General features: G+C 39.4%; 1 protein-coding gene across 1 annotated transcript in view; it reads right to left on the bottom strand.

Annotated features, from left to right (window-relative positions):
* The window catches only part of PRKAR2A (protein kinase cAMP-dependent type II regulatory subunit alpha), a 120,548-nt gene that overhangs the window by 20,189 nt on the left and 81,067 nt on the right, over nucleotides 1-19,292 (bottom strand). The window contains exons 6-8 of the mRNA XM_046669729.1: nucleotides 9,912-10,065; nucleotides 2,893-2,994; nucleotides 2,641-2,715 (exon numbers count right to left, since the gene is read on the bottom strand). Of these exons, the coding sequence (XP_046525685.1) occupies nucleotides 2,641-2,715; nucleotides 2,893-2,994; nucleotides 9,912-10,065 (331 nt within the window). The remainder of the gene's footprint in view (nucleotides 1-2,640; nucleotides 2,716-2,892; nucleotides 2,995-9,911; nucleotides 10,066-19,292) is intronic.

The following is a 19,292-nucleotide window of genomic DNA, read 5'->3' as shown; positions in this document are numbered from 1 at the left end:
AGCATGCAACTAGAACTCTCATGCATTGCTAGGGGGACACAAAATGGCATAGCCATTTTTTTTTTTTTGAGGAAGATTAGCCCTGAGCTAACTGCCGCCAATCCTCTTCTTTTTTGTTGAGGAAGTCTGGCCCTGAGCTAACATCTGTGCCCATCTTCCTCTACTTTATATGTGGGACGCTTACCATAGCACGGCTTGCCACGTGGTGCCATGTGCGCACCCGGGATACGAACCGGTGAACCCCAGGCCGCCAAAGCAGAACGTGCGCACTTAACCACTGCGCCACCAGGCCAGGCCCGGTACAGTCATTTTTAAAAACAGTTTGGCAGTGTGTTAAACACACATTTACTATATGGCTCAGCAATTCCATAAAAACACACATTCACACAAAGACTTGTATGTGAATGTTCACCACAGTTTTATTCATAGTTGCCAAAAACTGGAAAGACCACAAATGTCCCCCAATTAGTGAATGGAAAGACAAATTACTGTACATCCACACAATGAAATACTACTTAGCAATAAAAAGGAATGACCTGCTGACACATATAACAACATGGATAAATATCAAAAGCATTATGCTAACAGAAAGAAGCTAGACACAAAAGACTACACATTATATGATTTCATTATATGAAATTCTAGAAAAGGGATTTCTATAGTGATAGAAAGTAGATCAGTGATTTCCAGGAGTAAGGAGATGGGGGAGGGGATTGACTGAAAATACAAAAAGGAAACTTCTTGGGGTGATGGAAATGCCATATACTATGCTTGTAGGGGTAGTTATAAAATTCTTGAATTATATACTTAAACTTGGTAACTTTATTGTATGTAAAATATACCATAACAAAGCTGAGCAAAACAAACAAACAAAGAAAATAACATAAAGCACAGTTTCTGATTCAGTAGGTCTGGGGTAGCATCCAAGAACTTGCATTTCTAACAACTCTTAACAATTTCTAACATTCCCAGGTGATGTTGATACTCCAGGTCCTGGGACCCTGCTTAGAGAACCCTTGGTCTACAGACACTGCCAAAAGGGGTCTATAATAAGCTGGGAATCATCTTAATTCATTTCCATTCTGTATAACAACTAGCACTCCTATCTTTAAGAGCACAGACACTCCAGAAAACACTGTGGCTTCTCATACCTCTTGACATACCTACTGAAGGCCTGGGGCTTTCTGAATGAAGTAGAGGTCCTTTGGGGATAAATTAAAGCACCTCAGGTTTAGAAGCAAATGTGGACAGTCAACATGTCCCATTCCTGCACCTCAGCCCTCCATTCTTACCATACCAGGTTATCTGCTGTGGAACACAGCTCACACCCACAGGCCCTTGCTCATATTGGTCTTTTGCCCTGAAAGACTTTTCCCTGACCTCATCTGCTGAAAATACACTTGTTCTTTAAGCTCAGCTCAAAGGGTATTTCCTCCATGAAACCATATGGAATATTTCCTTTTCCATATTTTCACTGTCATTCATATGCTCCTTCATTATAGCACTTATATCTGGTCCTACATGTCTATCTTAACAAATGTTTACAGAATCAAATCAATTTCTTTTTTTAAGAGATTTTATTTTTTTTCTTTTTCTCCCCAAAGTCCCCCTGTACATAGTTGTATATTTTTAGTTGTGGGTCCTTCTAGTTGTGGCATGTGGAATGCTGCCTCAGCATGGCTTGATGAGCGGTGCCATGTCCATGCCCAGGATCTGAACCGGTGAAACCCTGGGCTGCCAAAGCGGAGGGCGCAAACAACCACTCGGCTACGGGGCCGGCCCCTCAAATCAATTTCTAATTAAAAGAATTATTAACCATAGGAGTACCTAGAAAACAAAGGCATTTAGTGATGCGACTTAGAGTAGACAGAGTTTTTTTCTTAGTCCTTTTTCTCTGGGAGCTTCTCTCTCTCCTTCCATGATAAGCCTGATTAGTTCCCGTGGTGCTGGTTGTGCCAACTCCACCCACAGGCACCAGGGGTGGGCTCAGGACTCAGGCTTGACCCATCTGAGTCTTTCCTCCTCCTAGCCCCAGCTCTAGATTCAAGGATGGGCACATCACCCAACCGAGACCAACCAGATTATCTTCCCAGTGCTCTTGCCAGAAGCCCAGGCAGAGAAGTTTAAAAAACACAAACATGGTATACAAGAAAAATTATTACAAAGTACACATCACAATGATCCAGTCCACTGCGTGTGGTGATACTTGCAGTACCCAAAAGTAACATGAGAAAATGGCACAAAGGAAACACTAAGACATCTTACAAATCTGATCAGTCACTGAAGACTGAGGTTTCTGATTTGTGTTGGATTAGCTAAGAGGCCACATTTGTGTCAGAGAAGGTAAAGGGCACAACCTTTTGACCTTCTCCAGGTTTTAACTGCAACGGGTGCAGCTTATTCAGAGTAAAAAGAAAATGACATCTAAAAGAACAAAGACCAGAAACCTAGGAAAGGTGAATGGAGACAAGAGATCTGCACATGTGAATGAGATAAACATCAATGGGCTTCAGAGGACTCTGCAGGAAGAATGCTCCTAGTACCGTGCAACATAAGTTTTCAAAAGTGAAAGGACAAATGAAACACTAGTCCTTCAGGAGGTGACTTCTAGGAACAGAGCTGCACAAGGCCTCCACCCACCTGAGTGATTATGCGCTCTCCATCCTTATAGCTCTTTTCTCCTATTACATCCACAATCTTCATTCGTTCTGACACCTGAAACAATGGATATGCTCACAAATTATAAGGAAGAGACCTCAATTCAGTCACAAATAATATCGATACAACATAAAAATGAGTTAGAATAGTATGATCTGAAAAGCTAACAATAGAAGAGTTTTAACAGCTTTTCCTAAATCCCCATAAATCAACTCTTATTCATATAGACTTTACCTCTAGTGATTTAAGAAGGGGCACAGATTCAATAAATGATTCAAACATTTTCCTCTTTTTTGCATTGTTTTTCACAATGATTCTTCTAAAAGTCACACGGTCCTACAAGAAAGAATATAAAAATTCTGGTAAATGCCTGTGTAAGAGAACATCTATGGTTTAACTAACTGGGCCACAGCAAATACTGGAGGACTATGGAAGGGACTGGGTCAACTGAGTGCCTAATGATATTTCAATCTGAGTCATCAGTAGAAGAAAAAGACCTGTAGCCTGAGCCAGACAGATGTCCCACATGTTGCCACTTGCTATCTGTACTCAAGGGGTGCCACCTGTGGGTCATAAAGAGAATACCAAATTTAAAAACTCCCAATCAAACATTTGTGAGCTCACAGTCACACTGTTCAACATGAAAAGATGCACCAGCCAGCCCTTATGGTCTAGTGGTTAAGATCTGGTGCTCTCATCGCCTCGGCCCAGGTGTGTTTCCCGGTCAGGGAACCACAAAACCCATCTCACAGTTGTCAGATTGTGGTGACTGCTTGTTGTTGTGATATCGAAAGGTATGCCATCAGTATTTCAAATACCAGCAGGGCCACTCATGGTGGAAAGGTTTTAGTGGAGCTTTCATGCTAAGACGGACTAGAAAGAAGGACCTGGCCACCCACTTTTGAAAAAATTGGCCATGAAAACCCTGTGAATAGCAGCAGAACATTGTCTAACATAGTGCCAGAAGATAAGAGGATGGCAGGGGGTTCTGCTCTGCTGTAACAGGATCATTAGGAGTCAGAGTCAACCTGACAGCACTAACAAACAAACAGAATGGGCAAACAGTTATTTGTACCTAAGAAAACTGTACATTTCTTCCACCTGAGGCTGTCAGGAATTGAAAGATTTTTTTTTTTTTGGAAAGTACAGTAATGATATCCTAAAGAATGGGAGAATCAAAAATATCAAGGGGGTAAGGGTATGTTTAGCTGTATGTTTGCTATTTTACTATTTTTTTTTTAAGGAAGATTAGCCCTGAGCTAACATCTGCTGCCAATCCTCCTCTTTTTGCTGAGGAAGACTGGCCCTGAGCTAACATTCGTGCCCATCTTCCTCTACTTTATATGTGGGATGCCTGCCACAGCATAGCTTGCCAAGCGCTGCCATGTCCACACCCGTGATCCGAACTGGCGAACCCTGGGCTGTTGAAGCGGAATGTGCGAACTTAACCACCGCGCCACCAGGCCCGCCCCTGCTATTTTACTATTTTTGATGATGGAGTAGGAGTAAGGTGGAGAAAACACATAGAGGACAACTCAGTTGAGATGTCTAAATGGGTTTCACGGGCTTCATTAAGTACAGAATCTCCAGGCCCTCTGCCATGCCATGTTTCATCTGCCTTACCAGAGAAGTCACCTACTGCAGCCTACACTCCTAGTGTGAGCGATGGCAGAATCCTACCCTCCCTCCCTAAACTGCTGTACAAATATCTGCTCTCTGGGATTTAGCCAGATTCTGCTCCATTTTCTTTTCCATATCTGTATGAAAAGAGCCATTCAATCTCTGATTGCTCTAATGGGCTGCATCACTTGCCACTACTTTTTTGAAGTCCGAGGTTAGGGATGTATCATTTTAAATGTTACTGTTATACTTTGGAATATTACTCCATTATCTTTAGAATTCAGTTGTTTTCTGGGCCAATTTGGGCCAAGAGTGCTGTGTTGTGGAAAGAGGACAATTAAGAACGAGAAAATGGGAATTGTGAAGTTCCCTTTCTTATGTTTGAGTAGGCATTGTCAAAAAAATAATATTTTTTAAATCCATCTGTAATATTATAAAGATTACAGTTTGAATAGCAAACTGTCTTTCTAGCTGAAGAGAAAACAACTGATATCTCTTAAAGTGACTTATTTGTGTTCCAACCCTTTCTATGTATGCTTTCACACTTCCCAGGACACTCATGCTGTGCAAGACCAGTTCCTGTGACAGTGGAGGGTATAAATAAGAAGCAAACACCAATGCAGCTTTCAGGGACCTTCCAATGGAGCAGTGAAGAGGAAACTCAAATGGTGAAATGGTAGCTCCCTCAGGCAGCAAGTGTTCAGAGCCAAGCAAATAGACCGAAAGTTCAAAAGAGAGAGGAATGCTACCCTTTCCTGTGACTGCAGCAGTTCCCTAAGAAAGCTTCTACTGACTTTCATTTAGGTAAGAGAGAGTGGGAGCAGAGACTAAATGTAGTGGTCATGATGGTAACTGCCCAGTAAGAGAAGGAATATAGAATCATTTTGAAATCCTGGTTGAAAAACACTACCAGGTTCTCCCTGCTTTGGCCTCAGAAGGCATTTCCAAGGCCTTGGAAGGCGCAAGTAAGAAGTCAGGCTATAGAGGACCCCCTGGGAGTCACTTTTATGGAGGTGGTACTGAAGGTCTGGGCAGGTTCAGACTGTAAAGTAAGTGAACAAAGCAGGAGAAAAGCAGAGGCCAAAAGGACATCTTGATAGGTCACTTAAGACAAGGAGATGGATGTCACTTAAGACAGCATGGAGAGGAAGAAAAGACTGCAAAAGATAAGGCTAGGAAGAAGAAAGGCAGAGCAGGGATCTCGAGAGGGAATCTCAGGAAGAGAAGGGTGGTGAGCAGCATCATAAAAACGGGGAGCAGGTGCCACCATTCTGTAGCACCTACCTTGTGCCAGGTACCGAGGAAGCTGCTTTTCGTATGCCCATCTATTAAATTCTCATATTCCTAACCACAAGGAAGGTGGTTTTACAGTTCAATGTTTTTTTTTGTGTTTTTGGTTTTTTAATTTCTATTGAGACTTTCTCTTTGACTTAAGAGATTATTTAGGAATGTGTTATTTAATTTGCGAATGTTTGGAGATTTTCCGGGTATTGTTCTGTTACTGATTTTCTAGTTTCATTCTGTTGTGGTTAGAGAAGACACTGTCTGACTTCAAATCTTTTAAATTTGTTAAGTTTTACTTTTTATCCCAGGATATGGTCTACCTTGGTGAATATCCTGTGGGTTTGAAAAGAATGTGTATTCTACTGTTGTTGTGTGGAGTGTTCTATAAATTTCAATTAGATCCTTTTGGTTGATGGTGTTAAGTTCTATATCCTTCCTGATTTTCTATCTAGTTGTTCTATCAATAGTTGAGAGAGGGGCACTGAAGTCTGCAACTATAATTGTGGATTCATGTATTTCTTCTTTCAGATCTAATGGTTTTTGCTTTACATATTTTGAAGCTCCGTTGTTTGGTGTATACACATGTAGAGTTGCTATGCCTTCTTGGTAGATTAACCCTTTCATTATTATGTAACGTTCCTCTCTGTTTTTGGTAATTTTCTTTGAAGTCTATTTTGTCTGATATTAATATACTCCTGTTTTCTTCTGGTTAATGTTTGCCTGGTATATCTATTTCTATCCTTTTACTTTCAACCTACCTATATCATTATTTGAGTGAATTTCTTATAGATAGCATATAGTTGGGTCATTTAAAAAAATCCATTCTACTAGTCTCTGTCATTTAATTGGTATATCTAGATCATCTATATTTATAGTAATTATTCATTTATTAGGGCTTAAGTCTACCATTTTATGGTATGCTTTCTGTTGTTCCCTCTGTTTTTTTGTTCCTCTTTTTCACTTCTCCTGCCTTGCTATGGGTTACTGGAACAGTGTTTAGAATTCCATTTTGATTTATAAAGTTTTTGAGTGCATCTCTTGTACAGATTATTTCAGTGGTTGTTCCAGGTATTATACTATACGTATGTAACTTATCACAGTCTACTGGTGTCAACATTTTAGTAGCTTGAGTAAAGTATAGAAGCTTTAGTTCCATTTAGACATTTACCCCCTCTCCCCTTAGAGTGTAATTGTCTTAAAGATTTTATTTTTTTTTCCTTTTTCTCCCCAAAGCCCCCCGGTACATAGTTGTATTTTCTTCGTTGTGGGTCCTTCTAGTTGTGGCATGTGGGACGCTGCCTCAGCGTGGTTTGATGAGCAGTGCCATGTCTGCGCACAGGATTCGAACCAACGAAACACTGGGCCGCCTGCAGCGGAGCGTGCAAACTTAACCACGGCCATAGGGCCAGCCCCTGTAATTGTCTTAAATATTTCCTCTACATCCATTGAAAACCACATCAGACGATGTTACAATTTTGCTTCAACCACCTAACATAATTTAGAAAACTCAAGAGGATAATCTTCTATATCTCCCCATGTTTATTCTTTCTTTTGTTCTTCCTTCATTCTTGATGTTCCAAATTCCCTTTTACCACTTCCTTTCTGTTTGAAGAACTTCCATGAGCCATTCTTTTAAGGTAGGCCTGCTGGTGATAAAGTCTCTTAGTTTTCTTTTGTCTGAGAATATCTTCATTACTGAGGGATATTCTCACTAGGTGTAGAATTCCAAGTTGACGGTTCTTTTCTTTCAGCACTGGAAAAATGCTGTTCTGCTTCCTTCTGACCTCTGTGGATGGGAAATCCAGTGTCTTTCAAATTGTTGTTCCCCTATAGGTAATGCATTGCTTCTCTCTAGCCATTTCCAAATTTTTTTCTCTCTTTAGTTTTCTTAAGTTTGAATATGATGTGTCTTGGCATGGATTTCTTTGGGTTTATTCAATATGTGAGTTCACTCAGCTTCCTAAATCTGTAGGTTTATCCTGCACCAAATTTGGGAAGTTTTCAACTACTATTTCTTTGAATAATTTTTTAGCTCTAAACTCTCCTCTCTTTCTGGGACTCTGATGATACAAGTACCAGGTCTTTTGTTATCATCCTATAAGCTCTGTTCATTACATTTCAGTCTATTTTCTTTCTGTTGTTCAGATTGGGTTATTTCTATCGTTCTATCTTAAAATTCACTGATTTGTTCCTCTCTCATATTCATTCTGCTATTGAGCCCATCCAGTGAGTTTTTGTTTTGGTTACTGTGTTTTCTAGTTGTAAAATTTCCATTTAGATCTTCTTTCTGTCTTCTATTTTTCTCTACTGAGACCTTGTATTTTTTCCCTTGTGTTTCAAGTGTGTTCATAATTGCTTGTTGATGCATTTTTATCATGGTTACTTTAAAATCCTTGTCAGCTAATTCCACTATCTGTGTCATCTTGCTGTTGGCATCTGCTGATTATCCTTTCTCATTCAGGTTGAGAATTTCCTTGTTCTTGCTATAACAAGTGATTTTCTATCGTATCCAGGACATTTTGTGTATTATATTATGAAACTCTTCATCTGATTTAATCCTCTCTTTTTGCAGGCAGTCACCCTGTTTAGGTATAGTGTGCATGGACACGTGGGAGTGCATGTTCAGCTCCCCTCTGGACCCCATTGACACCACCTTGGCCGGAAAAGTGGAGTGCCAACTAGTAATATCACACATCACCTCATTTTGCCTCTTTGCTGCCAGCAACATGGAAGACCAGCTTCCTACTAGTCCCAGTGACATTGTAGGGAGGTAGAAGTAGTTTTTCCTTTGGTATTTGGCTGGAGTAGAATGGTATTATCAAAAAAGGTTTTTCTGTTGTGCTAGACTGTCCTTTTCCTGTTCCTTTGGCTAAAGGGAGCAGGCTTTTCTTGGGGTTGATTTTTGTATGCACCTGTTGGTGAATCTGGGTTGTAGGCTCTTCCAGCAACCCATCTGGGATATATGGGAAGCAAAAAGGAAACCAAGGTAACCCACTGGCATGTCCTTCCTAAGTCCCAAGATCCCTAGCCAGTCAGCCTTCTCCTTTCCATCTTTCAGGATCTTCTTATATTTGTTTGTTGTAATATATCCAGAGTTTTTTAGTTTTAAGAGGGAAGACTAGTCAGGAGTGGGGCTATTCCATCTTGGCCTGGACCAGTAGTTGGCATCAATGCATTTTAAAACTGAGTTTATCTTCCTCCATTATTTATTGATCTATTCCTAGTTTTTCAATCACTGGGTCCACAAGTGTGTGATCTACTCTTAAGCCATTGTATATCTCATCTCTCAGAAACATTTTATTTTATTTTTTTGAGGAAGATTAACCCTGAGCTAAGATCTGCTACCAATCTTCCTCTTTTTGCTGAGGAAGACTGGCCCTGAGCTAACATCCGTGCCCATCTTCCTCTATTTTATATGTGGGACGCCTGCCACAGACTGGCTTGACAAGTGGTGTGCAGGTCCACACCCAGGATCCAAACCAGCGAACACCCAGCTGCAGAAGCAGAACATGCAAACTTAACCACTGTGCCACCAGGTCGGCCCCTCAGAAGCATTCTTAATTCTACATCAGTATGTCATAGTAAAGTGCTCTATTATGTCTTTAAAGTGTTATTTCATTTGATGAAATATGTTGATAATTCTATGGTATACATTTAATTCTGCTTGTAAGGTAAATGGAAACAAATTACTATAGATGTCAACATTGTAAAAGTGAAAGTTGGAATTTGAACAAGAGTGTGACTATTTTGTTTAAGAAGGAAGAGAGTTATATATTTTGAAGGCTTTATGCTGAATAAAGCAAGATGGGTTATGTATAATAGAGGATAGGGATCACAGCAGTGCTACACCTAAGACATTCTAGGAAAGTTTACTTTCTTAGAATACGGGCATCAACTTTTCTAGTCATCTAAATCTACTGAATATTGGCATAGACCAATGACCAAATGGATAGCTGAACACAGAGAAAAGTTGGTCCTGGGACAGCTAGAGATGGAAAACACTGTAGGCAGAGGTTTAATTTGACACTTATTTTTCTAGGCTATCTCTTGCATAGAAAGTAATACCCTTTCTCTGTAGTTGTCTGTTAAAAACATAAACAGAAAATGTAATAAGAGCTGACATGACTGCAAAGTCATAAGGTCCAGTCCTTTCCCTGTAATTTGAAGGAAATGGTTTGTTGACAAAGCAATTTAAAGAAATGGAAAAACACATTGGTACAAGACGTTTCACAATGTCTTTCAGATAACTGGCTATAAAATACAGTGTGAACCAATAGCCCAAGGACAGAGACCCAGAAGTAAACGAATTAATACCATGCCATGAAAGGGGAACCATTTCTCTAACTCACCAGTCCCCAAAGGGAGCCTTCTGAAGTGGCGACAATGGTAGCAGCTCTTGGGGTGTTGTACATCAGAGCCAGTTCTCCAAAACTGCCATGGTTGTCATATTGACCAACAGAGCGGGTTTGATTATCTTTTGTTACTAAAATATCATAGGTTCCCCTGTAGGTATAACAAGAAACAATTTATTACTTCAAATAATAAATTTAAGAACTGGCAGGTGGTACATGAATAGAAGGTACATGTGATATAAAATGTTGTTATAGGGGAGTTCCAACAGATTTTTGCTAGTATACAGAAATACAATAGATTTTTTCTTCTTTTTTTAATTAAGATTATTACAGTTAACAACCTTGTGAAACTGCAGTTGTACATTATTATTAGTCATGTTGTAGGCACACCACTTCACCCTTAGTGCCCTCTCCCACCCCACCTTTTCCCTGGTAACCACCGATCACTTCTCTTTGTCTATATGTTAACTACCACCTATGAGTGGAGTCATACAGAGTTCGTCTTTCTCTGTCTGGCTTAGACATACAATAGATTTTTACATTTTGACTTTGTATTCTGTGACCTTGCTAAACTCATTTATTAGTTCTAGTAGATTTTTTGTAGTACTCCTGGGAATTTCTAGAAGAACATCCGCAAACAAAGATCATTTTACTTCTTCCTTTCCAATCTATATGTTCGCCTGCCCTGCCTCACTCACTCTTTTTCTTTGCCTTATTGCATTGGCTAGGACCTACAGTATAGTATTGAATAGAAGTGGTGCGAGCAGACATCCGTGTGTTGTTCTTGATCTTAAGAGGAAACCGTCCAATCTTTCACCGTTAAGTATATTAGTTGTAGGTTTATTATAAATGCCTTTAATCAGGTTGGAGAAAAGTTCCTTCTACTCCTAGTTTGCTGAGAGTTTTTAAACACAAAAGGTGTTGAATTTTGTCAAATGCTTTTCCTGCAGGTATTGAAATGATTGTATGGGTTTTCTTTTGTAGTCTGTTGAAAATTCGGATGTAGAACTGATTAAAATAAAGAAACCAAAAGATACAATCTTCTTTTTTTTTTTTTTTTTAAGATTTTATTTTTCCTTTTTCTCCCCAAAGCTCCCCGGTACATAGTTGAGTATTTTTAGCTGTGGGTCCTTCTAGTTGTGGCATGTGGGATGCCGCCTCAGCATGGCCTCATGAGTGGTGCCATGTCAGCGCCCAGGCTTTGACCGGCGAAACCCTGGGCCGCTGAAGTGGAGGGCGTGAACTTAACCACTCGGCCATGGGGCCGGCCCCAAAAGATACAATCTTCTATGTAATGACTTCTAGTAATGACTGCTAAAGAATATTCAAGACTGACAAGCATTTGGAGAAATAGGAGCTCTTGATAAATCACTGAGGCAAACAAACTGTTTCAAAGTTTCTGCAAGATAATTAACAACATAGCAAATTACTTAGAGAGCCTTTGATACAGCAATTCCTTTTCTAGGCATTCTAATGGAGATAATAAAGAATATTAAAGAAGATTTAACTGCAGGGATGCTCACCAAGTAATATTTATAACAGCATAAATTACTATTTAATTTGCTAACAATAAGGGATGGGTCAAATATATGTCTATATTCATACAATGCAGTCAATATAAATGATGACATACAGTAATATTGCATCCCATAGCAAACTGCTAAAACAGATTTAAAAATCAGGTCACACAATGTATGACCCACCATAAAAAGTATATATATGTAAGTGTAATAAAGAGCCAACTCTATTTTTTTCCTTATTTAAAAGACGAGTTTAATAAATCCAAACATTCTTTTGTCTAGGTGTTATGGACCTGTACAAAGTTAACTTTGAAGAATGGTACTTTTATTTTTTTTACCACCAATAATTTATTTTTTGTCCAGCACCAAACATATGTGCCCCTTTACCCCTTTTGCCCACTCCCCAACCCTCTTCCACTCTGGTAACCACAAATATGTTCTCTTTACCCATGTGTTTGTTTATCTTCCACATAAGAGTGAAATCATACAGTGTTTGTCTTTCTCTGTCTAGCTTATTTCACTTAACATAATACCCTCAAGGTCTATACATGTTGTTGCAAATGGGATTTTTTTTTTTTTTTTATGGCTGAGTAGTATTCCATGGCACTTGCGCTGCTTCCATGTCTTGCCTTTATGAATAATGCTGCAATGAACATGGGGGTGCACAGATATCTTTGTATTGTTGATTTCATGTTCTTTGGATAAATACCCAGTAGTGGGATAGCTGGATCATATGGTATTTCTATTTTTAACTTCTTGAGAAATCTCCATACTGTTTTCCATAGTGGATGCACCACTTTGCATTCCCACCACCAGAGTATGAAGGTTCCCTTTTCTCCACGTCCTCTCCAACACTTCCTATTTCACGTCTTGTTAATTATAGCCATTCTGAGGGGTGTGAGGTGATATCTCATTGTAGTTTTGATTTGCATTTCCCTAATAATTAGTGATGGTTAGCATCTTTTCATGTGCCTGGTGGCCACCTCTGTATCTTCTTTGTAAAAATGTCTGTTCACATCCTCTGCTCCTTTTTTCATTAGGTTGTTTGTCTTTTTGTTGTTGGGTTATGAGAGTTCCTTATATATTTTGGAAATTAACCCCTTGTTGGATATATGATTTGTAAATATTTTCTCCCAGTTGGTGAGTTGTCTTTTCATTTTGTTCATGATTTCCTTTGACTTGCAGAAGCTTTTTAGTCTGATGTAGTCCCATTTGTTTATTTTTTTCTTTTGTTTCTCTTGCTTGAGTAGACATGCTTTTCAAAAAGACGCTGCTAAGACTAATGTCAGAGTGTACTGCCTATGTCATCTTCTCAGAGTTTTATGGTTTCAGGTCTTACATTCAAATCTTTAATCCACTTTGAGTTAATTTTTGTGTGTGGTGTAAGATAATGGTCTACTTTCATTCTTTTACATGTGGCTGTCCAGTTTCCCAAAACCATTTGTTGAAGAGACTTTCCTTTCTCCATTCTATGTTCTCAGCTCCTTTGTCAAAGATTAGTTGTCTGTAGATGTGTGGTTTTATTTCTGGGCGTTCAATTCTGCTCCATTATCTGTGTGTCTGTTTTTGTGCCAATACCATGCTGTTTTGATTATGATAGCTTTGTAGTAAATTTTGAAGTCAGAGATTGTGATGCCTCCGGCATTGTTCTTTTTTCTCAGGATCCCTTTGGCTACTCGGGTTCTTTTGTTGTTCCATGTAAATTTTAGGATTCTTTGTTCTATTTCTGTGAAGAATGTCATTGGGATTCTGATTGGGATTGTACTGAATCTGTAGATTGCTTTAGCTAATATGGACATTTTAACTATGTTTATTCTTTCAATCCTTGAGCATGGAATATCTTTCCATTTTGTTATGTCTTCTTCAATTTCTTTCAATAATGTCGTAATTTCAGTGTATATGTCTTTCACCTCCTTGATTAAATTTATTCCTACACATTTTATTCTTTTTGTTGCAGTTGTAAATGAGATTATATTCTTGACTTCTCTTTCTGCTAGTTAGTGTATAAAAATGTAACTGATTTTTGTAAGATGATTTTGTACTCTGTAACTTTTCTGTAGTTGTTAATTATTTCTAATAGCTTTCTGGTGGATTCTTTAGGGATTTATACATACAAAATGACATCATTCACAAACAGCAAGAGTTTTACTTCTTCCTTTCCAGTTTGCATACCTTTTATTTCTTTTTATTGCCTAATTGCTCTAGCCAAAACTTCTAATACTAGGTTGAATAGGAGATGTAAGAGTGGGCACCCTTATCTTGTTCCTAATCTCAGACGGATAGCTTTCAATTTTTCATGACTAAGTTTGATGTTGGTTGTGGGTTTGTCACATATAGCCTTTATTATGTTGAGGTACTTTCCTTCTATACCCATTTTATTCAGGGTTTTTATCATAAATGGATGTTGGATCTTATCAAATGCTTTCTCTGCATCTATTGAGATGATCATGGGATTTTTATTAATCATTTTGTTAACATGGTATATATCACATTGATTGTTTAGCGGATGTTGAATCATCCCTGCATCCCTGGTATAAATCCCACTTGATCATGGTGTATGAGCCTTTTAATATTTTGCTGTATTCAATTTGACAATATTTTGTTGAGGATTTTTGCACCTATGTTTATCCGTAATATTAGCCTATAATTTTCCTTCTTTGTGCCGTCCTTCTCTGGTTTTGGTATCAGGGTAATGTTGGCCTTATAGAATGAGTTAGGATGTGTTCCATCTTCTTCAATTTTTTGGAATAGTTTGAGAAGGATAGGTATTAAATCTTCTTTGACTGTTTGGTAGAATTCTCCAAAGAAGCCACCTGGTCCTGGACTTTTGTTTTTTGGGAGGTTTTTGATTACTGTTTCGATCTCTTTACTTGTGATTGGTCTATTCAGATTCTCCATTTCTTCTTGATTCAGTTTTGGGAGGTTGTATGAGTCTAAGAATTTACCCATTTCTTCCAGGTTGTCCAATTTGTTGACATATAGTTTTTCATAGTATTCTTCTATAATCCTTTGTATCTGTGTGGTATTCATTGTAATTTCTCCTCTTTCATTTCTAATTTTATTTATTTGAGCCTTCTCTCTTTTTTTCTCAGTGAGTCTGGTTAAGGATCTGTCAATTTTATTTATCTTCTGAAAGAGCCAGCTCTTAGTTTCACTGGTCTTTTCTTTTCTCTTTTTTTTTTTTTTAGTCTCTATTTCATTTATTTCTGCTCTAATTTTTATTATATCCCTCCTGCTGACTTTGGGCTTTGTCTGTTCTTCTTCTAGTTCTGTTAGATGTAGTTTAAGATTACTTATTTGAGATTTTTCTTCTTTGTTGAGGTGGACCTGTTATGATATCAATTTCCCTCTTAATGCCACTTTTGCTGCATCCCATAAGAGTTGGTATGGTGTGTTTTCATCTTCATTTGTCTCCAGGTATCTTTTTATTTCTCCTTTAACTTCATCATTGATTCAGTGGTTGTTCAGTAGCATGTTGTTTAGTCTCCACATATTTGTGGCATTCCTAGCCTTCTTCTTATAGTTAATTTCTAGTTTCTTTATAATCTTTTTTTTAATTTAACTTTTAAATTTTTGCTTTTTCTCCCCAAAGCCCCCCAGTACATAATTGTGTATCCTAGTTGTGGGTCCTTCTAGTTGTGGCATGTGGGATGCCACCTCAGCATGGCCTGATGAGCGGTGCAAAGTCTGCACCCAGGATCCAAACTGGCAAAACCCTGGGCTGCAAAAGTGGAGCACGTGAACTTAACCACTCGGCAACGGGGCCAGCCTCCTCTCATTTCTGGTTTCATCGCATTGTGGTCAGAAAAGATGCTTGATATGATTTCAATCTTCTTAAATTTATTGAGGCTTGCCTTGTTTCACAACATATGGTCTATCTTTGAGAATATTCCATGTGCACTTGAGAAGAATGTGTATTCTGCTCTTTTGGGATGAGATGTTCTATATATTGTCTATTAAGTCCATCTGGTTTAGTGTTTCATTTAAGGCCACTGTTTTCTTGTTGACTTTCTGTCTAGAGGATCTATCCATTGATGTACATGGGGTGTTGTGGCCCCATACTATTATTTTGTTGCTGTCAATTTCTCCCTTTAGGTCTGTTACTAGTTGCTTTATATACTTTGGTACTCCTGTGTTAGGTGCATATATACTCACAAGTGTTATGTCCTCTTGGTGCAATGTGCCTTTTATCCTTATATACTGCCCCTCTTTGTCTCTCACTGCCTTTTTTATCCTGAAGTCTGCTTTGCCTGATATAAGTATGGCAACACCTGCTTTCTTTTGCTTGCCATTGCTTGAAGTATCGTCTTCCATCCTTTTACTCTAAGTCTTCAGAGCTGAGATGTGTTTCCTGGAGACAGCATATTGTTGGGTCTTGTTTTTTAATCCATCCAGACACACTGTGTCTTTTGATTGGAGAATTCAATCCATTTACATTTAGAGTGATTACTGATATATGAGGGCTTAATACTATCATTTTATTTCTTTTTTTCTGCTTGTTCTATATTTCCATTGTTTCTTTTCCCTTGTATTTCTGATTGCCATTTCAGCTCGGTGGTTTTCTGTGATGGTTTTCTGTTTTCTCTTCATTTGTAATTTGTCACTCTGCTCTGATTTTTTGTTTAGTGATACCATGACATTTGTATTAAAGACCTCATAGATGAGATAGTCCATTTCTGATAGCCTCTTACCTTCATTAGCCTAAGCAAGTTCCATCCCTTTCCTATTCCCCTTCTGAGTTATTGTTGTCACAAATTGCTCTTTTCTGTGTTGTGAGTCTGTGACTAAATTGAAGTGTTTATAGTTATTTTTGATGCTTTCCTTCCCTTTGTGTTTTATACTATAATTCAGGGTTTACTGACCTATTCTGGTATAGAGTTGCAATTTTCTGATTCTACCTGTCTATTTATCTCCTTGGTCAAGGTTTTGTAAACCTTTGCCTTTTTGTTACAGGTAGGAGGGGTTCCTTCATAATTTCTTGTAAGGCACATCTAGTGGCAATGAATTCCCTCAGCTTTTGCTTATCTGCTTTTATTTCTTCATTGTATCTGAAGGATAGTTTCATTGGATAGAGTATTCTTGGCTGAAAAATTTGTTTTTCAGTATTTTGAATACATCATTCCATTCTCTCCTAGCCTGTAAGGTTTCTGCTGAGGAATATGCTGAAAGCCTGATAGGGGTTCCTTTGTAGGTTATTTTCTTCTGCCTTGCTTCCCTTAATACTTTTTCTTTGTCATTTACTTCTGCCAGTTTAATAGTACATGCCTTAGAGAAGGTTTTTTTTGCATTGAGGTAATTAGGAGTTCTATTGCCTTCATGTACTTCTAAGTGCAGTTTCTTCCCCAGGTTTGGGAAGTTCTCAGCTGTTATTTCTTTGAAAAAGCTCTCTGCTCTTTCACTTCTTCCCCTGGAATACCTATAATCTTTATGTTGCTTTTCCTAATTGAGTCGGATATTTCTCAAAGAATTTCTTCATTTTTTTTAAAACCTAAGTTCTCCTTCTCCACCTGAAGCATTTCCATATTTCTATCCTCTAAATCGCTAATTCTGTCCTGCATAACATGAGCTCTATGTTTTATGGATTCTAGATTATTTTTTATCTCATTAGTTGCATTCTTCATATGCAGAATTTCTGTGCAGTTTTTTTTTTTTTTTTAAGATTTTATTTTTCCTTTTTCTCCCCAAAGCCCCCGGTACATACTTGCATATTTTTAGTTGTGGGTCCTTCCAGTTGTGGCATGTGGGATGATACCTCAGCAAGGCTTGATGAGCAGTGCCATGTCCGTGCCCAGGATCCGAACCAGTGAAACCCTGGGCCACCGAAGCAGAGTGCGTGAACTTAACTACTTGGCCACGGGGCTGGCCCCTCTGTTTGTTTTTCTTTTTTAGAGTTTCTATCTCTTTGGTGAAGTACTCCTTCTGCTCATTAATTTTATTCCTGAGGCCACTGAACTGTTTTTCTGAGTTTTCTTGTAACTTGTTGAGTTTCTTTACAACAACTATTTTGAATTTTCTGTCATTTAGATTGTAAAGTTCTGTGAGTTCAGGATTAGTTTCTGGAGACTTGTCATTTTCCTTGTGCTCTGAAGTGTTAAGAGAGTTCTTCACAGTGTTTGATGAAGTGATCCTGTGCCAGCACATGTGTGGTATTATCAGGCCACAGATTCCATTTGCCATTGCAGGGGGCAGGCAGAAGCTGTGTTTTCTGATATTCTCCCGTCTGCTGGAAGTTGTGTGGATGAGGCTACTCTGCAATCTTCCGGGCTAGCCACAGCCACTCTGCAGGTCATGCTCACATGGGCAGGGCCTCTGTGCTGGGCAGGTGGGTCGGGCGCCATAGGTGGGGCCTTTATGTTTGGCAGAGGACCAGCTGAACTCCTGCACACTAGGCGGGAGGAGTGCCTATGTGCAGGCCAAGATGCCACTTGGTGGGTCCCATGGGCTGCTGTGCTCTGTAGGCAGGGCACCTTCTGAGGAGGTGGGGTGCCTACTTCCCTGTTCTGTGCTAGGGTGGAGGAGTGTCCACACAGTGGCTGAGCCATCACCACTCAGTGTAGAGATTCCCACAGGAGGGGCCACCCTGGCATACTGGGCGTTTCTGCAGGCTGGGCTGCAACTTTGAAAATGTTCCTGGAGGCCAGGCTGTCCCTGCCTCCTCTTACAGTCACATGTGGCTGCTGTGTGAGGATCTGCAAAGTGGCTCGCTGCTGCCAAGGAGGGGGAGGGAGTGGGGTGCACTTAGTTCCACTGCCTCCTGGGGATCCAGTCCACACACCTTCAGATGTACAGCTGTGTGGCTCTCTCAGACGTCCTGCTGTGCTGTGCAGGGAGTCCTCTGCTGGTTTATGAATGTCCTTTTAGTTGTAACTTAAAGGGGAGAGACTGAGGGAACAACTTGCTCCACCATGATGCTGACATCACTCTCCTTAGCTCCATTTTTGATATTTCATTGTTAACAGTTTCCAAGCCCTACAACTCCAGTCCTCCTTCCTCTTCTGTCTCACATCAGGGAAAGCTGATGTGAAAGTGTGAGTGCTCTTTCTTTTGGTGCTGATGGGAAATTCAAACAACACAAGTGCCAGCCCACACACAAGAATACCCCAGCTCCATCTTCCAACTACCATGAAACGCTAAGTTGGTCACCCCTGTTTGCTGTCTCAAGTCACTTTTGGACTCCCTTGAGAGCCTGCCCTGCTCTCCCTAAAAAGCCTCATCTGTGAGTAATAAACCTTTTCATACTCTCTTAGTGTGTGTGTGGTATCATGAGTCCTGACATCTGAACCAAATTTGGGGTGATGGATCTGACCTCAACAGTAAAGCATAGAAAAAAATGGAAGGATACACTCTGGTAATAAAATTATGGCTAAATTATTTTCTAAATTTTCTACAAAAAGCCTCCACTTGTCTGATAAAAATCACTAAGTATCATAGGTTACACAAGAAGCACAGAATAAAAATAATCACTCAAGTATCAATTACATGGCACTAACCCTGCTCTCAAGTTATATCACCACCTCCAAAAGCCACATTTTCCCCTTGCTCTGCCATGTGCCCCCCACCAAGACAGGAATCCTAATAGACACCTACAGCCTGTAAAATAAGCATCTACCTGTGCATATTTATAGCTTAAAGGTTGAAATTCCTGTCTACAAAGGGAATGATTTGTTCATTCAAGGGAGCTCACTGCTCAATGAGGAAGCTGACTTGTACTAGGCCTGGTGGAGAAGGCAAAATTAATGAGGCCATAAATGGGGAACATGGAATTCAGAGTCAATTCACATACATGTTTTTAGTCTCTCCCCTAGGAGACAGTAGCTACTTAATTTTGGGAACTACACAAACCATTTCCAGCAGCTGC

Source organism: Equus quagga, chromosome 1, assembly GCF_021613505.1.
Source record: "Equus quagga isolate Etosha38 chromosome 1, UCLA_HA_Equagga_1.0, whole genome shotgun sequence".
Classification (NCBI taxonomy): domain Eukaryota; kingdom Metazoa; phylum Chordata; class Mammalia; order Perissodactyla; family Equidae; genus Equus; species Equus quagga.
This window is presented reverse-complemented; position numbering and strand designations above follow the sequence as displayed.